The sequence below is a fragment of the Notolepis coatsorum genome (assembly GCF_963971535.1).
Source record: "Notolepis coatsorum genome assembly, chromosome: 16".
Classification (NCBI taxonomy): domain Eukaryota; kingdom Metazoa; phylum Chordata; class Actinopteri; order Aulopiformes; family Paralepididae; genus Notolepis; species Notolepis coatsorum.
This window is the reverse complement of record NC_140180.1, coordinates 30147391-30173918: the sequence shown is the minus strand read 5'-3', so window position 1 is coordinate 30173918 and position 26528 is coordinate 30147391. Positions and strand designations below refer to the sequence as shown.

At 41.5% G+C, this 26528-nt stretch overlaps 1 protein-coding gene across 1 annotated transcript in view; it reads right to left on the bottom strand.

Annotated features, from left to right (window-relative positions):
- The window catches only part of neil3 (nei-like DNA glycosylase 3), a gene marked incomplete at its 5' end in the record, with an annotated part of 48246 nt that overhangs the window by 7878 nt on the left and 13840 nt on the right, over positions 1-26528 (bottom strand). The window contains 5 exons of the mRNA XM_084331901.1: positions 1416-1582; positions 2256-2330; positions 8997-9210; positions 13508-13642; positions 17734-17843. Coding sequence (XP_084188027.1) covers positions 1416-1582; positions 2256-2330; positions 8997-9210; positions 13508-13642; positions 17734-17843 — 701 coding nt within the window. The remainder of the gene's footprint in view (positions 1-1415; positions 1583-2255; positions 2331-8996; positions 9211-13507; positions 13643-17733; positions 17844-26528) is intronic.

Below are 26528 nucleotides of genomic sequence, written 5' to 3'. Positions count from 1 at the left end.
TTACACAAAAGGCCATGCCGGTGAGCTGCCACTAAGGGTAGATTGGCTGAGTGAGTCACTTGGTCAGTCTACAGGGTGCGTTGCATCTTAAAAACCACAAGCTGAGCCAAAAACTGGAAACCAACAGTTTCCGACGTCTTTGAATAATCCAGACAAAATCATACAGTGGCCCATGTTGTGTGGTGGATAGATAGGGTTTGGCCGGGGGAAGGGGAAGCGACACGCTGTGGTAGAAATGAATGTGCATTTCTAGGGCCATGTGTACTGTGTAGCGGGCAGTGTGCAGGCTCAGAGCCTCCTGGGTTGTATTTGAGCAGAGCTTTGAGAGGGGTTAACACCGAAAGCCCTGTGACGCTTCACGCAGCTGATGAAGCCATTTGGGAGGAAAGTTTTCCTGAGTAGCAGCACTTTGTTCTCCCCCTTCACGTCTGTTGACGTTACGGCTTTCACTTCTCGTCAAACAACATCTCGCTTAAAAGGGGAACTTCACCAAATAAACAACGCTGATTTATTCTACACTATAATCTCGCACACATCCAAGAGCTCCAAACAGTTTCGCACACATTCATTTGGTTTGACAAGTTATTGAGAGTAAATGAGTTTGAATATAGCCACCAGTGATGTCATCAGGGATATTGAATCCTTCTCTTGTGTTAATTATCGCTCCATGAAATTATAAAGGTAACAGTCCCTGTAGGCAAGGTATTGCAATTGTTTTATCTACATCGTTTCATGGAGCGATAATTAACAAAACACAAGGATTCAATATCCCCGATGACATCACTGGTGGCTATATTCAAACTCATTCACTCTCAATAACTGTCAAACTAAATAAATTTAGTTTTCTTGGATGAGATTATGTGCAAAATACTTTTCCTCACAAATTGCTTCCATCAGCTGTGTGAAACATTGCAGGGCTTTCGGTGTTAACCCCTCTCAAAGCTCTGATCAAACACAACCCAGGAGGTGCTGAGCCTACGCCTAAAATGCACACTCATGGCTACCTCTCCCGGCCGAAACCCTTCTGTCCACCGAAAGAAGCTGTATCAATATGTCCGGATTATTGAAAAAGTGTTATAATAATAATAATAATAATAATAATAATAATAATAATAATAATAATAATAATAATAATAATAATAATAATAATAAATTCAATTTGTAATGCACTTTATATTTGTGACAACCTCAACGTGCTACATGAGATAAAGATAAAAAAAAGATTTATAAATAAAAACAATTAAAATGAATAAAACAACCAATGAAATGGAAGAAACATACAGATCAAAATTGTTAAAAACAAATGTTTTTAGGCATTTTGTCGGGAGACAATCCAGAAGTAGTAAAGCCTGGACAATGTAATTTCTTTTTAATTAAGGGAAAAGTGCCAAAAGGGACACGGGTGCTGTCTGTACCTCACGATCACCTCGCGCGGGTCGGCGCTCTGACAGCGCTGGCAGAAATAAGTCATCCTGCTGTTGTCTCCAAGACGACAGACGGTGACGCCGCCAGAGCAGCGGGCGCAGCGGGGACGCTTGTAGACGCTGTAGTGTTTGTTGAGAGGAGAACCGGATTTACGGCACTGATGGCAGAGAGAGAGAGAGAGAGAGAGCGAGAGAGAAAGGGACAAATAAAAGATGAGGGCAAAGAGAACGAAGTGAGGTCAGTGAGGTCATTAAACAATGTAGTTGAAAAAGAGAACGGAGTGCATGTGAAGTCATTAAAGGTGCTGCGTGTGTTAAATAGCTCTACAGTCTGACAGCAATCACTGATATATAGCGTCTGGTCAGTTACAGCCCTGCAGTAAACAGACTTCTCTAGCTGGTATCCCATTCCACTTTATCCAATCAGGAGAGAGAACCATTCCACTTTATCCAATCAGGAGAGAGAACCCTAGATATTCTTTACTTATTTCAAGAAATCTTGCCAAGCCACATTTGGTCATTGCACTGGTAGATTATTTTACCTGTTTAAAGCACACATTTGCTTAAAATTGCTAGTTTGTATTTCGTATTTCTGTTAGACTGTTTTCCAGTGTGGAGTTCTCTCTCCTGATTGATTGGTTAAATGGATTTTGTGTTTACTGCAGAGTGGTGGGACTCTGTGTCAGTGATGGCTGTCAGAATGTGGAGCTATTATTTTAACATGTAGACCACTTATTCTAACAAATAAAAGACCACTTGCAGCACCTTTAAAGCAGTGCACTGTACTAGTCAGGAGTAAACTAAACTTGTGGAATGAAATGGCCAAAGAACCTTATAAAACAGCAGGGTAAAATCACGGGTCATCTTCAACAGGCTGTGGACCTGCTCAGGTGTCAGCTGTTGAACCTGAAAAGCAACCAGCGTGATCACAATGCAGAGAGAAAACACTCACGACTCAAACAAACACACCCACACACATATCCATGCTCATAATAATAGTCTACTTTGTCTCTCTCTCTCTCTTATATTGTATTGCCTATATTTATGTCTTTCTACTAGGGGTGGGAATCACCAGAGGCCTCACGATACGATACTATCACGATACTTGAGTCACGATACCATAGTATTGCAATACTAAATATATTGCGATATGCTGAGTATTGCGATATTAATATTGCGATTTATTACCTTTTTTCAACTGCAAAGTAAAACTTTGTCAACATGTTTTATCTAATAAAATAAAGTTCAGTCTGTTCATCTCACTTAAATCATTTTTATTGCAGAACATGGTATTTTCTCAAGCAGACAGATGTAAACACTGTAATCTGTGTTGCATGTACCTGACAAACTGAACTGTTTGTATTACAGTCATATTCCAATTTAACTGAATGCACGTGTGTGCGTGGACTACTGTACTATTACAGGTATTGAAACGAACAATGCAACTTCCTTATACAAAATTTTTATTTTATATATATTTTATTTTTAATGAAAAATTTAATATCGATACATGGCGTCCCTGTATCGATACAGTATCGCCACGCAAAGTATCGCGATACTACTACGTATAAATGTTTTCCCGCACCCTACTTTCTACTATTATCCTGCCCATACCTGTACTATGCCATGCTGCAATGAGGCCTGAATTTCCTATTATTTTATTATTCACTATAATACCATAAGTGGAGAGAAAGATGGTAATTAGTAAAGGGTCCCCAAGACGCTATAGGGGACCCCAAGACGGGGTGTGTACTTTGGTCGAAAATAGTTCCTACATGAAACTGCTCACAACAAAGGTATGTGGATTATCTTGTATAACCGGGTCATGATTTCTGGAAAGGGGGACACTGCTTTTGAGTTTTTCCAAATCTGTTGGCGCCTTCAACGCCACAAACTGAGTGCCATTAAGCTCCATTGTATTGAAGTGATGGCAGACCTCTCAAAAACTAGCAGAATCACACAGATGGATGCATTATCTGGATGGATAGATAGCACTATATTTTTATTTTGGGTAAACTGCCCCTTTAATGAACACTTAACAGCTGGCTGCTAGCCTGTGACTGGGGGAAACTATTGTATCGTCGTCCCTGCTACTGACTTTCACATAATAGACTTGTACTGTAAATTGTTACAATACTTTTTTGTTACAGTATGTATACACTATGCTGCTAATCTTTAATATACTGCTAATAACTTAAATCTTTGATTTTGATTTTCAGGACTCGTGACTCGACTTGGACTTGAGTCGACTCTCAAAAAACACCTACGTGAGACTGCAATTCGAAACTGGCCCCTACAAATGTCCTAACCTAGTTGTACAGTAAATTACCAAGTAAGGCTTTATCAAATTCCAATGTACAGTGTAAAATGTGTGTGTGTCCCCTTCCCAACCCCCCCCCCCCCCCCCCACCTCCAATGTACAGCCCTCACCCAACCCACCCAACCCCACCCCACCCAACCAACCTCCTCCAATGTACAGTTTCTATGCCAAATGTATATACACTCCTTTTCTGGACACTTTTGTATCACAAACAGTACTGTATTTGCAAATCTGATATGTCATAAATGTATAGATGTAGCAGTACTGTCTATCTGTATGTCATGTATGTCATATATGTTATGATGAATTGAAAATGGGGGACCCTGATGTAAACAAGACGAAAGTCTTTCTCTGGTCTGCATCCCCTTAACAATTGTATGTATTGAGCTGTACTGTACTGTACCCATTCTGCAATCTGTTAATACACTTTTCAATCAATCAATCAAGCACTGATGACTCGGACTTGGACTCAAGAATTTACTGCACTCGGACGCGGAAGGTGCAGACGAGGACTCGGACTTCATTGATAAATAGTTATTTATTTTTTATTTATTTTGTAATAGGCCCTAATCATTTGGCATAAGATATTGATGGCTATGTTAATGACAAAGTAAATAAACTCCCTTTGAAATGGTGACCGCTGTGTCATTTATGTTTAATGTAGACCTTTTTTTATTTGTATGTCAGCTCTTTGACTGCCAGAGTGGAGTGGACTCAACCTTGATGACTTGGACTTGGACTGACTCGGACTAGGGTAATGGGGACTCACCTCGGACTCGACTCGAACACTGGGGACTCGAGACTCGACCTCGAGATTTAGTGACTCGACTACACTGCCTTTACACTATAAAAGGATAGGGACGTGACAAAATAAACTTTAACTCTCTTGCTAGGTAACTGAGTAACCAGAAGTAAAAGCTCAGCCCTCCCCTCTGTGTTTAGTAGGAGTGACAACCTTTGACTGACATTGTTTGACGGCCACCCTTTTTCGCCTCAGTGTGGTCCTTTGTAAAGCAGGAAGTGGACCATGCACAGTAGTTTAGGACCATAAGAGAGACCCAGAGGAATTCCCCTTTAAGTTATATGTTTAACTTTGGCAGCTCTATTGTTTGGCATGTAACAGTATATACCCATGAGTGGTCCACCATTTTGTTTTGAACCAACTAGTCTAAAAATACTACATGATATCTGCTATAATCGATATATTGCAAGGCATTTTATCTACGATACATCATATCTGTGTGATAACTGAAAAAGAAAATATACCCATAAAAAAGGCAAAAAGCAGTATGTATTTATTCACAGATTTTTTTTTTTAAATGTAGTGTGCAAGTGTGGGCGAATTCACACAGAATGGATTGCGCGGTGCTAATAGCACCCTTAACTGTGATTAGCACCCGCCATTTGCTCCGTCTTTGTGAGCCATTCACTAAGGATAATATTGCGCGGATGATATACTAGCGCAAACATGCCCATAGGTGTGCAATTTGCTCCTGATATCTGTCAGCGCAGATGGCTCGCGGAGCAGTTTGCACCCGACAGCGCTGTTGGCAGATATCAGGAAGGGGACAAAATAAACCGGAAATGAGGCATAGACATAACAGTATTTTTCACCATTTGTATTTCGTTTTATTTCGTATTGTATTTAGTTTTTTTCGTAATGTATAGAGCTTGCTTAATTTGTATTTTCATGACACATTGCATCCTTTGTTTTTGTCACTATATTTCCGTCATTGCATTTGTTTGTCATCCCCAAATAAATAATTTTGAGCAGACCTGTCCATGGTGCTGAATCTTTAGACCGAAGTTAGGCACTGTGCCAGTGAAAATATTGTCTCATTTAGGAATATTTTTTTAGTGAGAAAGTTGTATTTAATGTTTAGTTAAGATAATATAACCCGCATTATCATATACTCCAGAATAAAGTTTTCATAGGCCGTGTTTCCAGCGTCTACTCCTCATGGACCTGACGAAACATAATTAAAAGTTTATTCTGGAGCATGAGTGTGCAGGTTCTATTCTCTTTATTGTGATTATTACTGTACCTAACCCAGCACCCAAAGGAGTGATGTGTACGCCGCCTCTCCAACGTTGGCAGGATTACGCACGGCAAGTGGACAATAACGTTAATAACAATATTTAAATAATTAATAAGATTGCATGGGATCTCTGGGTGGCTGGATCAATATCATCCTTGATTTCATAGAGTAGATCAAGAATTGTTTGAGCTGGCAACCTGTGTCTCCGAATGATTTCGGTCTTGCTTAATCAAAAAGTGATATTCTCCTTAGAAATATTCTTTTACGAGCACGCCTGGCATTTCGATGCCTTCGCCTGGCAACAATTACTGCCATAATCACCTGAGATGCTGGCAATGACACCCCTTTATAAATGTGCTTAGTTATCACTAAATCTCTCAAGACGTAAATAGCGTTGCTTTAACTGCGCGTGGCAATTAGCGCCGATCTTTGTGAATTGGGAGTGTTCTTGCGATGAGGCTAATTTTCATAGAAAGGGGCACATGTTCCGCCCACATTCTCATTTAAATACCCGCAAATACCACCGACACACCGAGACGCAATGCTGATGGCAACGCAATTACCACCATATTTCACCCTTTGCGCTTGCTTTGTGAATAGCAAACTGTGTTTCAGAGCTATTTGTGCCGGCATAGCGTCAGAAAAAGCCACGCAATCCCTTTGTGAATTCGCCCCACAGACTGCAACTAGATTATTATTAACTATTAATTATGTCCCCAACGGAAAACTTTGTTACTGTTACAAAGGGTCAGATTAAACCGAATATATATATTTATTGCCTGAGATCCCATGTATAATATTTGTATATCGTTTGATATCCCCTGTATATTCCTTGTACAATATATATGGAATATCCCTTTACCTGGTAGCAGGACAGACCATAATATTCGTTCTCCTATTGGAAGCGATCCCCTAGGCGCCAGCGCCATACCCCCCTCGAGCTGACTTCAAAGGTACCGACGAGATATGTCTGTACATGCCCAGCTTCTGCCCACTAATACGGCTACCGAAAGCAGAATGGCACTATTTGTCCACGGTACATATAAATAGGGCGCAAGAAATGTAGAACTTCCCTTGCAGTTCCCTTTCAGTTCGTCTTCAGTTCAGTCTGGTTCAGTTATCCAAGCAACGTCTCACCCACTACGCAACGTGGGCAGAGCAGGGCTCGCATTGCCCCAAGATAGAGCCTCGTGTTATCCTAATACGTCTGTTTGTCGTATCGTTCTCTATTTATTAGTAAACCTTCATTACGAGTCAAAGACCACGTGAAGTGAGTAATTGTGTGTCTATAATAGAGCACTTATTACCGCGTGCTAATAAGGATAGTAACGTCAAGGTCAACCGTGCACTACCGCACCGGAGGATATCTACACCGGAGCAGCAGCACCACGGAGGATTTACACCCCGCCAGCCGTGCTACTCTCCGGCAAGGATTATTATTCTTCATTCTTCACCACGCTGCTGGAAGCAGAGAACCGTCTACACCCACTGCTGTGGGATCCACGTGCCCGTGGGGACATCACTCAAGCCCGTCTTTGTCGTACCAGAGGCTCCACGGCCTTCAATTGCGCAGCGCAACCTGGGACCAGGCTGCTTTTCCCCGCTGCTCCAGGGGTGATATCGCCCCCGTGAACCATTGACTTGCCTAGAGCTTTGCCTCCCTCTGCTGGCTTACAACCGGTAGTACCCCACCCTATCCCAGAGTACCAGAGATAATTCTTAATATTCACTATTGATTTGCCTGCACATTCTATTTGCCTTATAAGCGCATTCAAAGTAATGTAACCTAATATCCCCTTTGATGTAATAAATATTGTAAACAAGTATTTTGTGTGGAAAACCGTGTTATTGTGGGAGTGTTCTAATCTAATATACTTATGTACAGTATTGGCCAGGAGTACATAGACGGTAGTGATTTAATGATATCAGTACTTGATTAATACAGTCAGGGAATTGTACCCCTCAGTTACAGTTACCATAATAAAAATAATAATATATATACCGGGTACATCCGTTCTATGTAATAAGATAAAGTTTCCAGTCTGTTCACCGCATTCCAATAATTTTGTATTGCAATAAAATGGGATTGCCAGGTATATATATATATATAAATTTTTTACATAAATAGATACTTGGCATCACTATACTGTATCAATATAATATCAGCATGCAAAATATTATGATATATTGCTGTAACTATCGACACCCCCCACCCACCCCTACAAAGAATGGTAATGTCTATACACCCGCACGAGTAGAGGGTAACGTAATCACTCACATGGGGGTGTGTGGGTGTGTCTAGCTGTGTTTATCACAGCAGTAACTTTCTAATCCGATTTGGCTCAAACTTGGCGGATAGGTTGACAGTCGGCCAAGCGCCTACACTTTGGAAAGTTATTATTGCTGGTATTTTTATTTATTTTTAAAGTCAGTCAAAGTTCAACGGCGAATACTGAGGTGAAACCTTTAGCCATCGGTGTGTACGAGAAGGGTCAAGAGGTCAACCACCAAGGCTTCCAAATGAGGGATGAGAGTTTGAGTGTACTCTAATATTAAGAGGCAGTTTGGTATTCTCCTAAATATTCACGACTCGAGGCCTTGCATGTCTCAGTGCCAGGTTGTGCTGTACCCCGGGGCCTTGCATGTCTCAGTGCCATTCTAGTTTCATTGTGTGTCAACGGCCCCAATTTTCAATAAGTAATTTTGCCTGTTTGCAGTGAGAGGCGAGAGAAAACCCTGCATGGCCGTGGTGGCTCCCAAGAGGTCATCAGGTCAGCCAGAGGTGAACGACTCCTGACCTCCTGTGGATGTGAAACACATTCTACCAAAGACAAATATAAGTAACTCCACTGCGGTGTAAATCGCTGCAACTCCCTTTTACGAGCTTGGAATACCTGCACGGATTATAACGTATTACGTGTGACGTATATCATAACAGTTAGGGTACCTTGTGTATACGGTTTACTTTACTACATAGTATATATTCAGATTCTAAATTCTTTATTGCCCATATCTATTGTAACGTATAATATAACGTTCTCATATTCCGAGTTAATTATATTGTTTACCATTTTATAAAAATAAAAATAAAAAAAATCCTTTTATACCATTACCCTGCCCATACCTGTACCTCCCCCCTCCTGCTATGACGCCAGAATTTCCCCAAGGGGATCAAAAAAGGAATATATTATCTCATCTTAATAAACACAATACCTTCACTGCTGGGTGGAGACCGGAGTCGAACAGGGCTTCGTTCTTGATGATATTGCCCACCCCTGGCAGGACGGCCTGGTCCAGGAGGACATCGCAGAGCATCCTGCCCCCCTGCCCCCTCACGGTCTCCGCTGCGCGGGAGAAGCTGAACTTAGAGGAGCACACGTCCAGACTCTGCAGAGCCCTCACTCTCTGCTGGCAGTCCTCAGTCGACCTGCAAGCAGATCTCCCGTCAGGTAATGTGAGGACGGTAAGCGGGGGGGGGGGGGGGGCACCTCAGAAAGGACTGGTTAAACTTGGGAGGGAGAGAACATCTGGTATTTGTTCTGGGGTGGTTCAATTTGTTCTTTTCACGGGGTGTTTTGTACGCCGTTCTTTGTGAGTTATTCGCCTACCTCCCGATGAACACAACCCCCATTGTGTTCGGTGATTGGCCACTTTCAACCCACCATTCACGGCTACATGAGCCTGTCCATTCAGCTGGAGTGGAGGACGGCCATTCTGCTCTTGGAACTACACCAATCTCCCCAGATTGAACAAACGCGTTGAATGCCCTATCCACACATCTCACAAACTGTTCGCCCAATTCACCGCGACACACAGATGAAAAGTGAGTTTGTTTGAATGCCGTTGTTTCTTTGGACTCCTTGAGCGACCGTGGGCTTGAGTATGAATCGACTACTAGCTGAACGAGAGTGAACCGTGTTTATTCCCTCCAAACGGCAACTTATTTTCAGTTAAAAGAATATGATTGCTCTTACTGTAGAAAAGTGTATTTAGCTGAAATATCACTCCATGTTATTATTACATTATGAGATTTAAGAGATTAATATACATAATTCCATCCGTTTACATAACTTGACAGTTATTATGAATGAATACATTTATTCATGAATTATTAATGAATTACTTCAATCTTTATTTAAACTCGAAATTACACTGAGGGGCAACCCTCATTTTCAGTGTCGTTGAGTATTTACATTCACATAATCATCAATAATATTATACAAAGTACAAAGAAGAGGGGAACAAACTAAAAGAGATTATGTACTAAAGAATCCTTTAAAACACTATATTTTCGATTAGATTCATGCTATTCAAAAATAGAAGATACGTTGGGCTAGATCCACAAAGAATGGATTGCACAGTGCTAGTTGCACCCTTACTTACAATTCATTATGAATTGAAAATGGCGGACCCTGATGTAAACAAGACGAAAGTCTTTCTCTGGTCTGCATCCCCTTAACAATTGTGTGTATTGAGCCATACTGTATTGTACCCATTCTGCAATCTGTTAATTATACAGTATGGCTCAATACACACAATTGTTAAAGGAAAACTCCAACATTTTGGGAAATTAGCTTATTTGGCATCTACCCTGGAGTTAATAATAATAATAATAATAATAATACTTCGTTTTATATAGCGCCTTTCAAAGGACCCAAGGTCGCTTTACATAAGGGGGGGGGGGGGGGGGGGAGATAACAAGTCAACAAACATAGTGGACAGACACAACACATACATATAAAGTGAGAAAGTTAGGGGTTGAAGGCCAGGTTGAAGAGGTGGGTTTTGAGCAGTTTTTTAAATGAGTCCAGAGTTGGGGTGGTGCGGAGTTCTGCGGGGAGGGAGTTCCAGAGGGTGGGAGCTGCCACACTGAAAGCTCTGTCCCCGAACGTCCGCAGTCTGGTTCGGGGGATGGAGAGCTGACCAGTGTCCGTGGATCGCAGGGACCGTGACTGAGTGTAGGGGTGGAGGAGGTCAGTGAGGTACTGAGGTGCCAGGGCGTGAAGGGATTTGTAGGTGAGCAGGAGGGTTTTGTAGGTGATGCGGGATTTGATGGGGAGCCAGTGGAGCTGGATGAGGATGGGGGTGATGTGCTGCCAGGGTTTGGTGCGGGTTAGAACCCTGGCAGCTGAATTTTGAACATACTGGAGCCTGTCCAGGGTTTTGCTTGGGACCCCGGACAGGACCCCGTTGCAGTAGTCCAGGCGGGAGGTGACGAAGGCGTGGATGAGGGTCTCAGCTGTGGTGTCGGAAAGTGATGGTCGGAGTCTGGAAATGTTTCGGAGGTGAAAGAAGGCGGATTTGGTGAGGGAATTTACATGGGATTGATAGGAAAGGGTGGAGTCCAGGATAACGCCCAGGTTGCGGACCTTAGGGGATGGGGAGATGGAGCAGCCGTCAATGTTGAGGGTGAGATCCCCAACCTTCCGGAGCAGGGCCTTGGGTGCCACAACCATGAGCTCGGTTTTATTGTTGTTGAGCTTGAGGAAATTTGATGACATCCAGGTTTTTATTTCGTGCAGGCAGTTGATAAGGGAGTGTGGGGGGAGATGGGTGGATGGTTTGGTGGAGAGGTAGAGTTGAGTGCTAGGCTAACGGTGCGTGTCTTCCTACTCCTAATGCATGCACAGAGAAGAAAAAGGTATGTATCTTCTTGTCTAACTCCAGGGTAGATGGCAAATAAGCCAATTTCCCAAAATGTTGGAGTTTTCCTTTAACACTTTGAATGCCCAGCAGGGGGCGCACATTTAGTGCTTGAATGCCCAGCACCACTTCAATGTTAACGTTAATATCGCCTAATCTATGTGTAAAATTATGGCTATGTGTCTAATCTGCCCGTCGCATTATCAATGACCCATTTCCAGTCAACATTGTCGAAGCCGATTGTTTTTTTATCGGTTCATTTCCGTTTTATATCATTTTGAAAAGCCCTCGTTTTCAAGAAGGAAAAAAAAGAATCCCTGCTAAACGCTGATGTACTGTAATATTCTAGAACGTTGTCATTGTTCGGCCTATTTATGAATCGTTTTCAAATAAACGCTAGATTATCGATAGTATATGTGTACATATGCACGCTGGTGCCACAAGCTGTAAATCGATTCTCTTATTTCCTGATCACTCGCACAGTCAAAACAGCCATATCACATATAGGGGGAAAGCTTATATCTCTGTGAAAAAAGGTCTGATTATCCTAATACTGGTAAAATAGATTCCTTACCGGAGATCAGATGTTATCCAAATGGATTATTCCAATTCCTGATCGACCATTCCAAAAATCTATCCTTTTATTGATCCACCGCGTATACAGTAAAACACATAATCCCCGCTGCTCTGAGGGTCCAGAGTGAAGCTGATCGGCCCTGGTTGCTTGCGTGAGAAGTAAAATGTGGAGTCCGGGTCTTTTTTCCCCATGCATTTTCATTGAGTCCAATCCAAAAGGGTGAATTACCATCTGGGAGACGATAGGGGGCGCTTTTTTCACATCTGAGCGCCGGGGGTGGCTGATTTACCAACGGTAGACTCGGTTGATGAAATATGAATTCAGATCGCTAATAAAAAAATAAAAACGAGAAAAAACGAATATTCTCGTTATGGGCATTCAACCCGCGGGGGGTAAACCCGAGAAAACTCGGGTTGGGCATCCAAAGTGTTAAGGGGATGCAGACCAGAGAAAGACTTTCGTCTTGTTTACATCAGGGTCCCCCATTTATAATGAATTGTAAGTAAGGGTGCAACTAGCACCGTGCAATCCATTCTTTGTGGATCTACTGTAGCCCACAGTATTTCTGACACTGGGAATACATTCCCTGAGATCCATAATGTCCCTAGAATCAGATACCAAGAACATGCAAATAGCCATATTAAAAAAAAAAGTCTGTAAATGTGTATTCTACGTTCTTATGGAATGAATGAGATAAAAAATATAAAAATTTATAAGAAATGAAAGATTTTTTTTTGTGTGTAATTAATTAATCGAATTAACGCGATAAACTGACAGCCCTATTCATTTTATGAACTCATTGAATAATATACCATGTGGAGGGATGTAGTAGAGGGTAAACCCAGTACCCACCTAAACCCAATTTACTATGTACAGTACATAGTACCACCTACCTATTTATCAACCTATATGATACTAAATACATAGTCTTATTACCTACATATTTACGAACCTATGATACTAAATACATAGCATCACCTACCTATTTACAAACCTACATAATTATGATACTAAATACATAGTATCACCTACCTATTTACCAACATATATTACACCAAATACATAGTACCACCTACCTATTTACCAACATATATTACACCAAATACATAGCATCACCTACCTATATTACACCAAATACATAGTATCACCTACCTATTTACCAACATGTATTACACCAAATACATAGTATCTACCACCTACCTATTTACCAACCTACATATGATTTGTACATCTGTATTTATTATCAAGGAAGGAAGGATGAGAGGAAATAATCCAATTCTGGGGATTTCTTTTTTTACCACTACAGTGGTAAAGTGTGACACCATATCAGTCTTATTATGTGGGACAGTCACCTATAGGTGAAATTTAACGCAATGAAAGCAATTGCTTGGCAGACATAGCGGTCCTCCTAGCCTACATATAGGGCACTCCACTTGAATGAGAGACCGGGTCCCCCAGGTGTCATTTACCAGTCCATCCGAGGAAGGCTTGTTGTCCCCGTTACCTGATTTCCACGGCAGTATCAAAGAAGCAGAGCGTGTCTGTGGTCAGGTGAAGCTCCAGCGAGGTTGGAGATCCTCTCCTGTCCTTCCGCTCAGCAGGGTTTATACGCATTGATCCACTCATACCAAAGTGGAGCCTGGGGCATATTTTGTGGGGGGAGGGGCGGAGGGAGATAGAGAGAGAGAGAGAAGAAAAAGAGATGGAGGGAAAAAAAGAGAAAGAGACTTTGAGACATTGTTGTCGGCAGTAAGGTAGCACAAACATAGAAACATAAAAAATACATATATATATATAACAATATACGAACGAGAGAGAGAGAGAGAGAGAGAGAGAGAGAGAGAGAGAGAGAGAGAGAGAGAGGGGAAACAGTAATAGCAGTACTAATTATTAATTTGGCATGTACCGGTACACCTGTCCCATCTGCACTGGGTGACGGATGAGATGAGAGAAGACTTAGGGCCAGAGAGACACACAGGACCCGAAGCGCCGCAGAGCCTAGTTATTCACACCAGAAGCACATTTCTCCTCACCGGTCTGCTCCAGTGCTCTTTGTCTCCGTCTGTCTGTCTGCTTGTGTGTGTATGTGTGTGTGTGTGTCTACCAGAGCCAAATATTGCTAGTTTGGACAGCGAGGTTTCTAAAAAGAGTTCTAGAGTGTCAGTGGCTTATTATTACTATGATATAAGTTGGCCACAACCGGGCCAAACTCAGGTAATAAATGGCTGTGGCTGGCTGGCAGACACAGACACACACACACAGAGAGTGAGAAGCCCCTCTCGGACATGCACTGGACTCCTGCTCTTGACCACACATTAATCAGAGGGGCTGTATGTCCGATCACAAAAATGCTAATTATCCCATGCAGAACTCTCCCAGCTCCCTAGTCCTAAATCCGTGTAATTTACAACCCACCCCCAGGTCCGAAACACAAGCAGATTATCGTTTGTCGTATTCACACAGAAAACGAGTGGCCCTATTGATTAATAAAACTAACCATGTTCTATACACAACAATGTTGTGTACAGATGGCGATTTCCCGCTGATAGTTAAATGAAAACGCATTGGTTTTTGGATCAAATGTATATCCGCGTTATCTTCATTCTCTTCAATTTCATTCCTAGGACAAGGACAAGATACACAAGGCATTGTCTCATCGTGATTTGAGCGAGTCTGTGAGGCGATATGTTCCAAAAGTGACAGTGTGGAGGTGTGGGCCTCTGAGTCATACATTGCCTGTATGAAATAATTATTAAGTGGTCATAATTGGTTAAATAGTTCAGCTTTTTCTCAATAATGCTTTGAACGGGAGATCTTTGAAAGGTGATATGCTGGCCACTTCTTTGCTCAGCTGTCTGTCTGAGGATGGATTGGAGATATGAAACGCTGTTTGATCGTCATGCCCTCGCTCTAGACACCACCCCTCGTCTAAAAGCCGAGCGTATTATTTCCAAATGTCCGAACACGTCTCCCCTGGAGAATTGCATTCTGTTGTGCTACATGTCCGAAAAGGCAACTCCAGGCAACGCTTGCATGCGATTCTCCACACATTGTCCCGAGTGCATGTCCAGGGAGGGCTAGAGAGAGATAGAGGTTTTCGTTTCTCTCACATTCTGTTTAGACACAACTGACACGCTCCAGGTTCAATCCCCGGCAGGTGAACTTGTACATTTTCTGAACATTTTAAAATGTTATTTTGTTTAAATAAGTAATATATGTACTTATTTGTAATATGTACACAATCTACAGTAAATTGTTGATACAATACGGAAATATGACTTATGTCTATATATAACATAATGTACATTATGTACCTTTTTTCCTGTGCTCATATATCTATATTAGGGATGCCCCGAGCACGTTTTTTGCCACCGATACCGATCACCGATCGTCTTGAGCCATATCGGCCGATACCGATCCGATATAGATAATTTTTTATAAAATTTTATATAATTTCTTTTTTTTATAAAATATATATACCGTATTATATAATTATACTTGTAGTTGTATTATCTGCGAGACATCGCTACCACGCAACAAGTCAAAATGCTCGCTATCTCCACTGTCTGTGTGTATACTCTGCTTTGATCAAATCATTCAGTATGCCCTCAGCAGGGTATATCTGCGGCTCTGCAGATATACCCTAGGCTCTGCAGATATCCCCGTTTGTGACTGCGATGCAATCCGGGGCTCGAATACGCATTGAATGAGTGTTACAAGACATTGATATCAGGAGCTATCTATATATATATATATATTAGAGGTGGGCATAGATTATTTTTTTTAATCTAGATTAATCTATCTGCAATCCTGGATTTAATCTAGATTAATCTAGATTAAAATGACAAAAAAAAAAAAAAAAAAACCTGCCGAAGGCATTCAAAATATGTGTGTTCTACCCAAATAATGACCAGAAGTATGTCCTTACTTTTTCTTTCCTCCTTATGTTTCTCAGGCCAGGTGGCCCATTACACCATGAGCCCATCTCCCGTTTCCAAAATGCATTACAGACTGTTTGAAAAAGCTGTTTTGCTATGATAATTGGTAATGAAATATCAAAATAATGTTCAATAAGATGTACTTGTGTTTAATAAGTTTTTTTATTCAGAAGTTAACACAAATAAATAATATTACCAGTACAGTACAGTATCTAGCACACTCTCAGGAGCAAAACAGAAATAATCATTTCAAACTTGAACTATGTGACATGGCTTGAATCAACTGCTCCAGTGGAGTTGCTCAGTGGCCAATGGTGTCAACTGTGGTTGTACTGGGCAGCTCCCAGGTGTGAATGGAACTGTGTGAATGTGAAGCAGGGCGTTCCTGAAAAAGAGCATCTGTGCTCAGCGAACCTACCCTGGGTAAATAAAGGTAAAAAAAAATGTAGATTAATGCGTTAATTATATTATCGCGCGATACTAGTATAGCGTTAACGCAGCACGTTAACGCCGTTAACGGCCCAGCTCTAATATATATATATATATATATATATATATATATATATATATATATATATAACGTTAAGACAACGCCTCAGTGAACTATTTAGTTGAATGGGACATTTCGTTTTGAACAGTGAGCTAAGCTAACGTGAGCTAACGGATGTATCATACACTAGTACTAGACTATTGCTGGAGCATTTGTTGATATCAGGAGCTATCAGTAGCTAGCTGGCTAGATACCGTTCGGTTAGACAATGCCTCATCATGTATTAAACTAAAAGTGAATAGTTGACTGGGTCATTTTGTAACGGTAGCTAACGTTAGCTCATGGAGGTCCCGTCCCACTAGACTAGACTAGACCCGTGTTTACATGCGTGTGGGAGAGGCTGGAGGAGGAGGAGCAGACGCCGCACCACTGTGTGCAGCTCCCGGTGTCTGAGACAGAACTCAGCGAGTGAGATCGGTTTTGACGATGGGCGAAAATAAAGCATTATCACCGATCACCGATCGCATATTTATACCGATTATCGGCCGATAACGATCGGTGGCCGATCGATCGGGGCATCCCTAATCTATATATGATATTATTATATACATGAGGTTGGACAGCCGACCAACAATATTTCCGGGTGAGTGCAGAGCAGATGGCACAGGGTGTTTTGTTTTTTAAATGTACTGGATGCTCTATGCCGTTCCTGTGTCATCCTGCCCACCTTGATAAGCTGATCTTTATCATGGGTACGTAATAACCTCATCAATTTATAACACAACATAATGAGTTGGGTGTTTGTTACCAGCAGTGTGTAGCTTGGTCTGTAGCTTCAATGATGTACAACATAAAACGAGCTCTCCAAGGTGCTGAACCATAAAATGTATTTTACAAACCAAACGGATTTAATTGACAAACCAAATGACGTCCTACCCTAACCTCTTCATCTGTAGCTTCACTGATTAACAAAAACGTAATAACATTTTGTTCATAATTTCTATTTTTCTTTTTTTATCTGGTATGTCTGATTCGCTCAAGGCTCACAGGCGAAATTGAGCCAGAACTATGGCTGAAGATCAGGAGCCGGCCGCAGAGCTCCGCGGTCGGTATGAACGAGGAAACTGGCTGCTCTTCGCGGTACTTCGCGGCACTTTGGTGTCCTGTGCGTTCCCGGAGTCACCAGACGGATCTAGGTATTGGGCCTAACTGACAGGCAGCTGGACAGCTACTCAAAAAGCTGCCGAACATTCATTGACCTTACCCTTGTTTATTCTAGCTAGCCGGCTGCAGCAGACCTACCTTAGAGCTTTTGGGCCAAAGTATATGAAGAGTTCCTTTCCAAGGGTTTCGACTCCTCTGTACTGACATCCGTGGAGGACCTGGAATGCACTTCCGTTTGTGGTATAGTGCTGTGGAGAGACAAGACGTAGCCAAAGAGGCTCTGACATACACTGCAACTGGCTGTCAAGCTGAATTATTCAGTGTTTCCCCTATATACACCTAGCAGCGGAGGTAAACCGCTTCTGAAATAAGATCTCCGCTGCTGAAATATATATATATATATATATAGAGATTTATTTTTTATTTATTTAAACTTTTTTTGCTAAACAAAACAAGTGCGAATTCGCAATAGCTGCAACCACGTACGTGCATGCATCTATATACGTATATGCATTGATATACATTACACACACACACAAACAAGGGGGCGTGGCTATGTGTGTTTGTGTGTCCTTGCCCCATGATCAAGTTTTCCACAACATTTGGCCATGTTATGTGAATACGTGTAGCAGACAGTTACTCCCCATTTTGCCATGGAGTTAAACAGTCGTCCTTTGGCTCATGACCAACCTTTCCACAAAATCTTGTGCAAGTCTGTGAATCAATTAGGAAGTTGTGCACCTTTTTGCGATAGGCCCCACTACCACGCCCCCTTTTGGCCAATTGGCATGAACACAGACACGCATCTTGAACATCTTCACCGATACACACATAATGCATTTGTCTCACCAAGATTTGAGCGGGTTTGTGAGGTGCGTCCAATATGTTCCAAAAAGGGACAGTGTGGAGGCGTGCACAGAGAGCGAGACAGCAAAGTCGTACATTTATATGAAATGTGTACTTCTCACCGTGTTTTTTTATTTTTATTTTATTGATCTTTTTCCTCCTTCTTTTTCCTCCGATTTTCTCCCATCCCAATGCTAGTCGTTATGCCAATTCCCAATCCCCTTCCTGGTCGCTGCGCACTTACCCCCCACAGTCGGTCTGGGAGAGTGGAGGCCATCACGTGCTTCCTCCGACACACGTCTAGCCAATCAACCGCTTCTTTTCACCTGGCAGCGCGGACTCTCACTGAGAGGGTGTAACGTGTGGAAGGATCACACTACCCCCCTTAGATCCTATCCGCGCTGAGCAGGCGCCCCGACCAAACTGTTTACAACGACCCGGACCCACCCCTCCAGCTTTCCCACCCTCTAATACTGCCAATTGTATTAGTGTGAACGGCCAGCCAAGCTGGTGACAACGCCGGGAGCTGGATTCGAACAGGCGAACATAGCTGGATTCGAACAGGCGAATCCAGCGTCTCCGGCGTTGGTGACGAACGCAATCTCCGCTACGCCACCTGACCGCCCCTGCTTCTCACAGTGTTTTAGCCTTTATGAAACTATTATTAGTTATAATTTGTTAAGTAGGTCATCTTTTGCTCAATAATGCTTTAAAACGGGAGGATGAACATTTGACACATTTACAACAATTTATGAGTAATTATGTTTTGGATTGAATCCTGTTTTGTATGAAACACCGTTTGTCACTTATTTCAGGGGTTCCCAAACTTTTCAGGCCGGGGCCCAGAAAATAAGGCGTCAGAGAGCCGCGGCCCAATGCACATCGTCTGGCTTTTTTTTTTTTTTTTTTTGTCAGGTGACCGATTTTTTAAGCCAAATATCACTTCAATCCTATTAAGTTAGTTCAAGTTAGTTATTCATTTATATGTGCTATTTATGAGAGGGCTAACTTGTTGCAAAATAATAATGATAATAATAATAGCCTCATTAAAATACTATTGTTGCTTAGGTTGTTTTCAGCGTTTTATGTGCATAATCTGTTATTTAGTTTGAAATGTTCGTTGAAATAAGTAGATTTTTCGTTTTTGTTTATTTATTAAGTTAATATAAAACCATATAGTCACATTTTAGAATACAATAGAATAGAATTTTAGAATACAACTAGAAACACTGTCCTGGCCTGCTTCTAAGTTCAGTGGCCTGACAAAAAAAAATTAAAATAAAAAAATAAAAAAAATATTTTTTTTTTTTTTTTTTATTAATTTTTTTTAAATCATCTCGCGGCCCACCCGTGGCTGCTCGCGGCCCACCTTTGGGTCGCGACCCCGACTTTGGGAACCACTGACTTATTTCACTCTGTACGGAATACCGCTGACCCTCGTTTAATTGAATTTCAAACCTTTATTTTAACTCGAATAAAGTTGAGGTTGTCGTCATTCGCAACGATGCCGCTTTACATGCGAGGCGAGTCGATTCAATATTTAAAATCATCATCTTCTGTACACAGGCGGAGGAGGCATTTTCCCTTTCTGCCCTCTCTCTAGGTGCCACCCCTCGCCTAAACCAAGTGAAGTAAATGCATTCAATGTCTGTCACAGAATGGCATGCTGTGTGCCACATGTGTGAAAGAGCAACTCCAGGCAATGATGCACCTGATTCTCTGGGCATTGTCCAAAGTTCATGTGTGAAAGAGGCTTTAGAAATGGATGTTCTTTTGCAACACGGACGCTTCATATCCGTCAATTCACACACTTGTGAGAAAAGCATACTCAGGAATGTTTGCGCTACCCTGATAATGTCAGCACAACGATTATAACAAGAAGAACCAGGTAGATGTCAACAAGCAAGCAATGTTGATGCGGATTCAGAGTCATCATTTGCCGAGGGGAACACTATAGGGCTGGGTGATAAAACGATAACAATAATTATCGCGATATATTTTTACTCATTCAGCGCCAGAGGTCGCTGTTTACCTTCTGGGTAGAACGCCATCGCTGTAAGTCAATGGGGAGACTGCGAAACTTGCGAGTGCTTAAAATATATGAAATATTATTAGGGCCGTCTTAAATACTTCAAAGCTTTGTTCGATGGGCATGGGATTCGAATATGAAAATAAAATGTTATTATTAAAAAAAAGAAAAGAAAATATGATATTTTTTTTGCAAAATCAACTGCCTCTCTTTGTTAACTACAACAAGCAATGCTGTTTGTTATTTAAGATGAGGTTGGACTCGGCACTGACAGATGTGTTCATTGTGCTGCTTTTATAAAGCCTCAAATGACGGCTTAAAATATTTCATGAAAGCAAAGTGTTTCGTTTGTCTAAGATTTAAAAGGGTTTAAACTTTACAGCACTGACAAAGTTGAACAAAGTGCTGTACAAGTCCCACAACATTAAAAAAAAAGGTTTTTTCAAAGAACACCAAAGCTCAAAGAACCAAAAGACACTTAGAGAGGTAAAGGAAGTTAGAGGAAAGATAAACAAAGAACTGCTGACAGAAATAGAGAAGAAAGCTAGATACATGAAACAGACATACTATGAAGGAGGACCGAGAGCGACCAGACTTTTAGCTAGACGAATCAGGACACAACAAAAACTGAACACAATACACACAATAAGGGACACGAACACAAACAAAATACTAAGAGAACCAGCTGAAATAGAGAAGACATTTGAAGAATACTATAAGAAACTATACACACAACCGATAGCGGCAGGAGAAGAGGAGATAGAAATTTTTTGTAGGGATGCCCCGATCACGTTTTTTGCCACCGATACCGATCACCGATCGTCTTGAGCCATATCGGCCGATACCGATCCGATACCGATCGTTTTTGATTAATAATAAAATTATATAATTTTTTTTTTTTTTTTATAAAATATATATATTATATAATTAGACTTGTAGTTGTATTATCTGCGAGACAACGCCACCACGCAACAAGTCAAAATGCTCGCTATCTCCACTGTCTGTGTGTATACTCTGCTTTGATCAAATCACATTCGGCTCTGCAGATTTACCCTAGGCTCTGCAGATATACCCTACTCCCTCAGCTATCCCCGTTAGTGACTGCGACGCAAGCCGGGCTTCGAATATGCATCGAATGAGTGTTATAAGACATTGATATCAGGAGCTGTCTGTAGCTACTGCTAGCCGGAAATATAACGTTAAGACAACGCCTCAGTGAACTATTTAGTTGAATGGGACATTTCGTTTTGAACAGTGAGCTAAGCTAACGTGAGCTAACAGAGGTATCATACACTAGTACAAGATAACTAGACTATTGCTGGAGCATTTGTTGATATCAGGAGCTATCAGTAGCTAGCCGGCTAGATACCGTTCAGTTAGACAATGCCTCATCATGTATTAAACTAAAAGTGAATAGTTGACTGGGTCATTTTGTAACGGTAGCTAATGTTAGCTCATGGAGGTCCCGTCCCACTAGACTAGACCCGTGTTTACATGCGTGCGGGAGGGCTGGAGGAGGAGCAGACGCGCAGCACTGTGTGCAGCTCCCGGTGTCTGAGACAGAACTCAGCGAGTGAGATCTGTTTTGAAGATCGGCGAAAATAAAGCATTATCACCGATCACCGATCGCATATTTATACTGATTATCGGCCGATAACGATCGGTGGCCGATCGATCGGGGCATCCCTAATTTTTAGGAAAATTAGATCTACCATCGATAGGGAAGGAACAGAACGAAATATTAAACGCAGAGATTACAGAACAAGAAGTGGGGAATGCGATCAGTAAAGCAAAGAGCAGTAAGTCACCGGATAGCGACGGATTCCCCTCTGAATTCTACAAAACATTTAGACAGAAACTGAGCCCCATATTAGAAGCAGCATTCAGACACACGATGAAAGAAGGCACAATGCCACCTTCATGGAAAGAAGTCATAATTACTACAATTCCATAAGAAGGGAAAGATAGAGAACTATGTGGCAGTTTCAGACCTGTGTCCATACTTAATGTAGATTACAAGATGTATACATCAATAATATCCAAAAGATTTGAGACATTTATGACAGATATTATAGATGAGGACCAGACCGGATTCATTAAAGGAAGGCAGACACAGCACAGGATAACATAAGGAAGACAGTGCAGGTGGTAGAGGAGATACAAAAGGAAGGAGGAAGTGCAGTATTAGTTAGCCTAGATGCAGAAAAAGCATTCGACAGTATAAGCTGGATATTTCTATATAAAGTATTGGAGAAATTTGTATTAGACAAAAATGCTATGAAAACAATTAGGGCATTATATCAAGAACCGACGGCAAGGATTAAGGTAAATGGTAGAGCTGCCGCGGTATTGATGTTTTTCTTACCGCACACATTTGCAAAATATTTCCTACCGCCGCGGTTATTACCGCACGCACACAAACATTTAAAAAAAAAAAGTTTGAATGCATTTTTTTTTTAGTAGTAGTCTACTCTTTATAGCATATAGCCTGCCTCTAGTCTAAATGTCTATCTTTAGAGGATGACTTTGCAGCATGAATATTGTTTGGGATTCGGCAAGCACGCATTAGTTATTGAAAGTGAAACACGGATTCGAAGTTTCCCCTCTGGTCGTGCGCAGTTCACTCGGTGTCGCGGGCAGGGGTGGTTACCCCTAACCCCCCTGACCCTTTCTTATTATTATTACTATAAAGTTACTACTTTATAATAAAGGCATTCGTTTGGTGGCATTAACATTATATAGTTATACGTTCAATAACATCAGCGTATTTACCGGACCATATCAAGGCAAGCAATACTCTATTCATATCTCAGTTCCTTTCTTTGCTCAGAGCGTGCTGAGTTGTCCCATTCTGCGGTCTGTTAATAAAGTTTTCAATCAGACAAGTGTATAGAACGAAGGGCTTTTATTATAACATTCGTTGCAGACAGTAAAATCATTATGTCTCGTTTAGTACTCCTGAAGAGCGATGGTAGTCCACTCCGGTGGAGAGTTAAAGCTAACGTTATTAGCCGTGTTGTGATGAGCTGACATTCAGGACGTAAAAAACGTGTGACGCGTCTCTCTTCTGACCAATCAGTGGTCTGCAATGTTTCACGTGACTTTTCTGGTACCCAATAGGGTCGCTTGGAACCTCGATGGAGGAGTAGGGTATATCTGCAGAGCCGCAAGCCCAACGAGAGGAGGGTAATTTATTATTATTATTATAAAAAACCGCTGTGACGCGGTATTCAGCCTACTCTGCGGTGGCCGTGATGTAACAGCGATACCGCGGTAATGCGGTAATCGCGGCAGCTCTAGTAAATGGTAGTCTGACGGACCGGATTAAACTAGAGCGAGCTACCAGACAGGGTTGTTGTCTTTCGCCGATGCTCTTCGATGTATTCATCGAACCACTGGCTCAACTAATTAGACAGACCAAATACATCAAAGGGAACAGAACATAAATTGGGACTGTTCGCAGACGACGTGATAGTATATATGAGGCAACCAGACATAAGCTTTCCGACACAGATGGATTTACTGACAGAATATGGATATTACTCAGGGTATAGACTCAACGTGACGAAGACACAGACTTTAGCACTGAACTACACGCCAACGAATGATAGAGATCAAAGAAAAATACAAAATTAAATGGGACATGGACAGGATCAAGTACTTAGGGGTGAACATTACAAGAGGGGTGGAGGGGCTATACGAGGAAAACTATACACAGATTAATCAGAAAATCAAGAGAGACCTAGAAAGATGGACAGTAATGCCCCTAGATTTCAGCTCAAGGATCGAAATCATTAAGATGAACATATTACCAAGGTTATTATACCTATTTCAGTCTTACCTACCTATATTAATACCACAAAAACAATTCAGGGAATGTGATACAGATATCAAGATTAATTTGGGGGGGGGGGGGGGGGACCAAGGATCAGATATGTGACTCTACAACTACCAAAGGAGAAAGGAGGAATGGCAGTACCCAGTTTAGAAGGCTATTACTGTATGCAGCACAGCTTAGGACAGTAGCATGCTGGTGCAATGTGAATTATGAAGCCAAATGGAAAGATATAGAAACCAAAAGAGAGGGATTCGAAGTGCAGGCACTAATAGGAGATAGGGAGCTGTTCAGAAGACAGGAACAACTACTGGACCCAATTACCAAATTCACTATAAGCATATGGAACCCAATAGTAAAGAAATACAAGCTAGAAAAAGAATCCAAGATACTGAGATGGATAACACACGACAACAAATTCAAACCAGGGATAGACGACCATGGGTTCAAAAGATGGAAACGGGGGGGGGGGGGGGGGGGGATAACAGCAATATGTACAATGATAGAAGGAGGGGAGATGCAGACTCTCCAAAAATTGAAAGAAAGATTCAGACAAGAGAATAGAGACCACTTTAGATATTTACAGATTAGAGATTATTATAACAAAGAAATAAAACAAGACAGAGACAAAGAACAGAATGGGGTAATTTAATTAGGATAATGGTAAAATCATATGAAGGAAGGAAGGGGAGGGTTATATCAGCACTATATCAGGCAATAATCGACAGTAAGGGAATTACAACCTTGTATGTAAAAGAAAAGTGGGAGAAATAGTTAGAAATAGAGATAACAGAGGAGGAATGGTATAACACATGTAAGATACAACAATCAACCACAGGATCAAGGATATGGAGGGAGTTTGGGTGGAAAAACATAATTAGATTCTTTATAACACCAGAAATACAGGGCAATTACACACCAGCACAGAAACCATGTTAGAGAAAATGTGGACAAGAAGTAGCGAACCACACACACATATTCTGGGGATGTCAGAAAATAAGAAACTATTGGGAAGAGATAGGAGAGATAATAAATGAAATAGTAGGATATGAAATACCCCAGACAGGTCTAGTACTATACCCAGGGAACTTGTCACAGAAAGACATTCAGGGAGAAGACAAATATTTGAATAAGATACCATTAGTAGCTGCCAAGAAAGCACTGACTAAGCTGTGGTGCAGGGTAGAAGCACAGACGAAGGAACAATGGACAGAGATAATAGAGGGGATACGGAAATGGAGAGAATGCTGAATATGCTGAGGCTGCAAGAGGAGAAATTTGAGTCAAAATGGGAAAAGTGGGAGGAATATAGGAAGAAGAGGAACGACATCACAGAAGGATGAAAAGGAAACAAGAAAATACATTGAAATGTAAATAAAAAATTTAAAGATAGAAATGACCAATGAACCCATGTCACACCCTGTCTTTTATTTCGGTTTTCTTTTTGATGTTGTAGTTTTTTCTTTGTTTCTGTCTGTTTGATAGTATTGTGTATTTTGTATGTGTATTTTGTGACTGTATGTTTGTAAAAAAAAAAAAAAAAAATTAAGTAAAAAAAAGAAGTTTAAGTTTTTTCAAAAATTCAAAGAAATAAAAAAAATGTATACCGTTTTGAATATGAGTATAGTTTGGGTGATTCTTAGGCTACGTTTAGACGGAGAGAGTCTCAACAGAAACCGCAAAAGTCGTCTTGCGGTCTCACTTTTAATTTTGCGTTTAGACTAGTGTTTTGGGATGGAATTCTCCGTGCAGACGAGGCTGTAACGACTCGAGACGACTGAGCCCCGCTGTCACACGATTGGCGCATATGTCACATGACGTGCTGTGAAGACCCGCCCTACTCTGCCTCTGATTCGCAGACTGTGGGTGGGGAATGTGATTGGACCAAAGCAGAGTCACTCACAGACAGTGGGTCCAGTCACGCCGCGGGACAGATTCTTGTGTATTTAAAAGTACTGCCAATGTAGCCTTCAGGTGATCGCCATGGATAGAATCAGACATGCTTTGTTTACGCTTCTAGGCTACTGGCGCATGCCTGTGATGTAAGCAGTACGCGCGACGAGAGCCTTGAGTCACAACCCTTTCGTCATCGTTTTATGCGGTTTGACAGTTTAGATGATAGCGCAAAGGTTTATCGTTTCTAGGAATTCCACCCTGGAAGGTAGTCTCACTTTTTTGCGGTTTCACCCCGTAAAAACGCCGTTTCCGTATAAACGAAAGGCA